The sequence below is a fragment of the Nicotiana sylvestris genome, chromosome 6, assembly GCF_000393655.2.
Source record: "Nicotiana sylvestris chromosome 6, ASM39365v2, whole genome shotgun sequence".
In the NCBI taxonomy this organism is placed as follows: domain Eukaryota; kingdom Viridiplantae; phylum Streptophyta; class Magnoliopsida; order Solanales; family Solanaceae; genus Nicotiana; species Nicotiana sylvestris.
In genome coordinates, this window is record NC_091062.1 from 83,612,604 (window position 1) to 83,618,575 (window position 5,972).

General features: G+C 38.7%; 1 protein-coding gene across 1 annotated transcript; it reads right to left on the reverse strand.

Moving 5' to 3' along the window:
• Nucleotides 1-5,289: 5,289 nt before the first annotated feature.
• Nucleotides 5,290-5,703, reverse strand: LOC138870865 (uncharacterized). The gene has a single exon (XM_070148705.1). The coding sequence runs from the start codon at nt 5,701-5,703 to the stop codon at nt 5,290-5,292; it is 414 nt and encodes a 137-aa protein (XP_070004806.1).
• Between the last annotated feature and the right edge of the window lie 269 nt (nt 5,704-5,972).

Sequence of the window (5,972 nt, forward strand, 5' to 3'; positions counted from 1 at the left end):
CCACACAGATCCATATGCAAAAGCTCAAGCGGCTTTGAGGTGCTCACATCTCTTTTAGACTTAAAAGAGGACTTCACATGTTTTCCTCTAGCACATGCATCACATACTTTTTGCATCTTGAATTATGACATAGGCAGTCCATGGACCAGGTCCTTCTGAATTAGTTTGTTCAGAAGGGAAAAGCTTGCATAACCCAGTCTTCTGTGCCATAGTTCAGCATCATCGTCAACAGCTTTCAGACAACTCAGATCACCACTCTGTAAAGATTCAAAATCAGCAACATAGATGTTCTTATATCTTTTGGCCACCAGTACTATTTCACCGGTCACAAGGTCAGTGACTGTACATATTTTGGACAAGAATACCACCTTGTTTCCTTTATCACAGATTTGAGAAACACTCAGGAGACTGTACTTAAGCCCATTGACATAGTACACATTTTCAATAGAATGAGTGAGTGACTTCCCAACTTTTCCAACTCCAAGAATGTATCCCTTTTTACCATTGCCAAAGGATACACTCCCTCCTTGCAGGGGTTTTAGTGAAAGAAAGTCTGTGGTGTTCCCAGTCATGTATTTCGAACACCCACTATCCATGAACCATTATTGACTGTTTCCTTTTATTCTTCCATTCACAAGAGATTTAGGAGTTAGTTTTAGGAACCCAAACAAGTTTGGGTCCCTTGTAGTAAGCAAGAGGATGAATAAGAGCTCTCTTAGTCCATGCAGGTAATGTGCGTTTTTTGTGAGTGGAACCTGGTCCCTCTTTTGTGGTCATGGTTTCAGTAGCCACTTTGTCTTTTTGGACTGATTGATTCTTGGTCTGGACACCTTCCTTTAAACACCTCGTGTTCCCATATCGGGTACTAGGCCATTTATCAGAGACAGTGACGCACTTACTATGACGGTTGTGAGGAGTTTTCTCCCTTTGGAACCCTGCTCCCTGCCTTTTTTCACAATCATTAGTAAGCAAGTTAGTGGTAGCTTCTGAGGACCAGGTCCACTTTAGAGACTTTTCAAGATCATTCATTACTCTTTCTAGATTGGTTTGGAGAAGCCCGTTTTTCTCAATTTCAGCACACATCCTAAATCTCATAGTTTTCACCTCATTTTCAAGCCTAATGTATTCCTCACTTGCTATCTCCTTTCCTTCTTCAGAACTTTCAGGTTTTGACTTAGTCCATGGTTTCACTATTGTTTCCCTTTGGTCTGCAATTTCTGCCAACAGATCACTCTTTTCTTTTCTAAGGATTTCAATGGTTTTCTTATGGCCAGAAACTACAACCACTAAGTCATCTCTAATATGTTCAGATTCTCCTAATTCTAAGATCAAAGAATCCCTATCCTCCGCAAGACTATGAAAGGCAGTGATTAAAACATCAGCTAAACATATGAGTTTTTTTGGAGAATAGGATTTCAGATTTCTCTGAACATCCCTGAAGTTTACCTCTTTGTTGCCATTGTCTTCATCATCATCTGATTGAGCCATCAAAGAAAAATTTGAGTCATATCTAATCTCCTCGCCTTCAACTGCCATCATGGAACTATAACTAGAATTAGGTTTATCTTCAGACTGTTTTACTTGTGTAGTTCCCTCATGAGTTGTTCGCAAAGCTTCCCATATTTCCTTTGTAGTGTCACAGGTAGAGATTCTATTGTACTCTTTAGGTCCCATTCCACATACCAGAATTTTCTTGGCACGAAAATTCTTCTCCACAGCTTTCTTATCTGCTTCAATGTATTCTTTGTTGGTTTTTGCCATCGAAAATGGAAATTCCTCTAGTACCTTGATTGGAACATAAGGACCATCGCAAATGATATCTCATACCTCACAATCCTCAGCCATGATGAAATCATGCATTCTAGCTTTCCACCGCCAATAGCATTCTCCATCAAACTTGGGGGGTCGGTATATGGATTGACCTTCTTCAAACTTTGGTGGAGTTGCCATGAGGATTCGTCCTAGGTGTTAGCCTAATAAGAGAAACCTGCTCTGCTAACAAGCTATTAGTTTGTATGGGTCTACTAACCGTTGAGTACTTGGTCCTCTACAAGATTCTACTGAGAATGCTAATAAAATAGTATGTAAATAAGGCAGAGGATTTCTACGTGGAAAAATCCCATACAAGGGGATCAAAAAATCACGACCTACACCAATAGGCTTTAAACTTTACTAACTTGCAATCTACCTATTACAAGCCACTTTGCAATGATTCATATTGCAAAGGACTTACTCAATTAACTTGTGGTATACCACAAGCCATTTTGTGACTTCCTAGTTACAAAGGCTTTTTCTAACTTGTGATGCTCTCACCATAAACCACTTTGTAACTCTACAATTACAAAGACTTTTCCTTATGACTAAATCTAGTCACAACATAAACTCAAGGAGTTTACGGATTTACAAGAGTATTCCTAATCAAATGCTTCTAGGTAAGCAGTTTAGGAGATACAATAAGTACACAACAAGGTTACAACTCAACTAGGACAACAACAGGCTATCTTTTAGGATCTGGTCCGTAGTTGCGTTCAACCTTGTTCTTCAAGTTTGTGAGGATTTATTTCTCTATTTTTGCAAGATGCATGAATGAGAAACAGAAACCTTCTAGTGATGTTTTGTATAAAGCTCATTGTGGGTACATCTTGATCACATCACTTGAAAAGATGTGAGTACTTTATTTGGTTAGAGAATGAGTGGGCGGACAGTGCAGTGCGGTAGAAACAGTGCCGTCAGTCACTTCATTTCCATCTGTGTCCAATTGACTCTGTACTGCTATGAGGAAACCACAAGAGTATCAGGTCCTTGTATGGGTTCCTAGCTCCTGAAGTTGTAGTAGTTTACCTTTAGCTGAAATCTGTTAAAGCTTGCAGCTTTCCAAGTAGGTCAGGTTCCCTATCTGGTTCTTAATAGTAAGTTTGTTAGATCATCAAAACATAAGGCAGGAGTATTTAAAATCTATCACAAGCCCTTCCCGCACGTATCAAACTCTGGAAGGCTCGAATCCAGCCAAAATAATGTAATACTATCAATAAAAGCCATAGGAAGTGATTCTAAAAGATAAAACTAAGATCTTTAACTCAAATCAAATTTCAACCCTGGCCCTGCACCTCAGAACCTGACAAAATTCATAGCTTCTGAACACTCATTCAATTACGAGTCCAACCATACCAAAATCATCTAATTCCAACCAAAAAATGACCATCAAATCCTCAAATTTCACTCTTTAATAACATAGTCCAAAAATCCCAAATTCTAACTTAGATTCATGAGAAATAAGTAAAACAATCCATGGGTATTCAATATTCATGGATAAAGTGATTAAAAGTTACGTACCTCTTCAATCTAGGTGGAAACCTCTCCAAAAATTGTACTAGTCTGAACTCCAAAATCCCCATTTTTAAATGACTGCCAGCGATTATGCTTCTGCGGACAAAGTCAACGCACCTACGCTCTCGTTTTTGCGAAAAAAGCTTCGCTTCTGTGAAGTCCTTTAAACTCACGACTTTCCGCTTCTGCAGCAAAAAATCCTATTTCTGCGATCAACCTCACGCTTCTGTGCGTGCACACCTGGGAAAATTATCTGCATCTATGCTCCTAGACCCTCTAGTCCAAAATCTGCTTCTGCGGAACTCCCCTTGTAGAAACGCCTTCGCTTTTGCAGAAACACTGATCGCACTTGCGAAGTTCCATAACCAGATCCAAGTTCCGCTCCTGCATCCTTCCAGCCGCACCTGCGGCCAAGCCGACTGTGTTGCTAGTAAGGGAATTAATTGAAGACACGCGGTGAGATAAGGGGGGCTAAAACACGTGTAGCTATTTTGAAAATATATTTTAAAAAATAAATGCAAGGCTCATGCGGTGATATAAGGAAAGATTGTGATTGAAATTCTGAAATGTAAAAAATGAGGAGGTACCTCAGTTGTGATTCTTGTTGTACATTCCATGTTAAAAAGAGGCTTGTTGGTTGAATTAATTTTGTTAGTTTCTTCATTGCCTCACTTGTATTTGTCCATGTTTGACTACTTGTTGTTTTATCATGTGTTCACTACTTGTTGCTTTCACCGCTTGAATTTTTGTTGTTAGCTTATATTATTTAACTGCTTATCTGTCATTTACTTCCATGCTTTCCATTGTTAGACTATGCTATATTCTGTTAGGCTTTCTTATCCTAGTAGGTTAGACCTAGCCTCGTCACTACTCTACCGAGGTTAAGCTTGATACTTACTGGGTATCGTTGTGGTGTACTCATACTACGCTTCTGCACATTTTTGTGCAGATCCAGGTATTTCTGCCCGTATTGGACGTCTGTGATTGATTAGCCATTTCGGAGACTTTAAGGTACACTTGCCCGGCGTTCACAGTCACCTTCTGATTTTATATGTGCTGCTTTTACTTCCCGTTTCAAATAGTACTTGTATTTCTAGACTATCAATACACTCTTGTAGAGCATATGACTCAATTCCACCAGATTTTCGGAGTTATTCATTAGTTGTACTGTTGGGGGATTTGTTATGATAGTTTAATAATTTAATTTGATGTTTAAATTATTATTTCTGCTATTTCTCATTGCATGTTAGGTTTACCTAGTCTTAGAGACTAGGTGGCATCACGACATTCTAACGTGGGAAATTGGGGTCGTGACAAATACTCATGGTTTTCGTAGATATTTTATGATGTTTAGTAAGTAAGCAAAAAAAATATTGACGGAATATGAGGACAATGTCAAATCTAACAGGGATTTGAACTAAAGTCCAAATATAAGAGCAATTGCAAACAATTGGGACAATTTTCTGGTTTTTAATAATGGAAATTGAAACCAAATTACAAATCTAAGGAAGAAAATTAAGCTAATCAAACTGAATGTAAACTTGACCCATAGTTGGAAGATCTGCAGAAATTGGAAAAGAAGAAGAAGAAGTTAGAATCTGGGAGAGAAGGAGTAAGAAGAAGAAAAAGAAGAAGAAGAGAGTGGGAGAAGTGAGCCTGAAATCTGTTATGCCTTCTCTCTCTCTCTCTCTTATCGTCTGATTAATAACAACCAAGCGCTAACGTTTCTTCATCTCGTCCCTCGCTGCTCATTAATGGAAATATAATTGCGGCCATTGATTTTGAAAGTTAGTTACTCCTACTAGTGGCATCAGCTCGAGATTGAACCCAGTTGACAACAACTCTATACTCATTTTCTACTAAAGCTTAGATTATTACATACCCTCTACCTTCAAACCATCATTGACCTCAAGGATGAGAATCAAAGTCAGGAAATTTAGCCTTGATATCGTGATAGTCCTCTCATGTTGCATCTTCTGGTGGTAAATTGGACCATTGCACTAGTACCTTCACAACTAATACATTATTATTCTTCACTATCTGTCGTTGTAGGACTGCAATTGGTTTAACTAAAAATTGTCCATCTTCACCCATGCTAGGTAGTACAGTTTGCAAGACTACCCTGTTGCCAACCTTCTTTTTGAGTACAGATACATAGAACACAGGATGTACCTTAGAATCTGGAGGCAGTTCCAATTTGTAAGCTACCTGACCAATTCGAGCAAGTATCTGATAATGTCCATTATATTTCGAGCTGAGCTTCAGATTCTTCCTTAGAGCAATAGAAGTCTGCCTATATGGCTGGAGCTTTAAGTAAACCATGTCACCAACTTGGAATTCCCTTTTAGTCCTTTTTTTGTCAGCGTAATACTTCATCCTTTCCTGTGCCTTACTTAAGTTGTCTTTAAGCAATTGTTAGAACTTAGCCATTATTTCAAATTATTAGGCTTGCTAGCAGTCATGCATCTTAGGTAGCTTTCCAAACATTTGTTCACTCTCTCAGTTTGGCCATCACTTTGAGAATGGTATGTTGTAGTATAATGCAACTTAGTGCCTAGCAACTTGAATAGTGCCTGCCAAAAATTACTTAAAAAGACCTTGTCTCTGTCAGTAACAATGGACTCAGGTGTGCCATGAAGGCTATG

Bases quoted from the DNA above. Each gene is read 5' to 3' on its own strand.
- LOC138870865 (XM_070148705.1), bottom strand. From the start codon at position 5,703: ATGAAGTATTACGCTGACAAAAAAAGGACTAAAAGGGAATTCCAAGTT.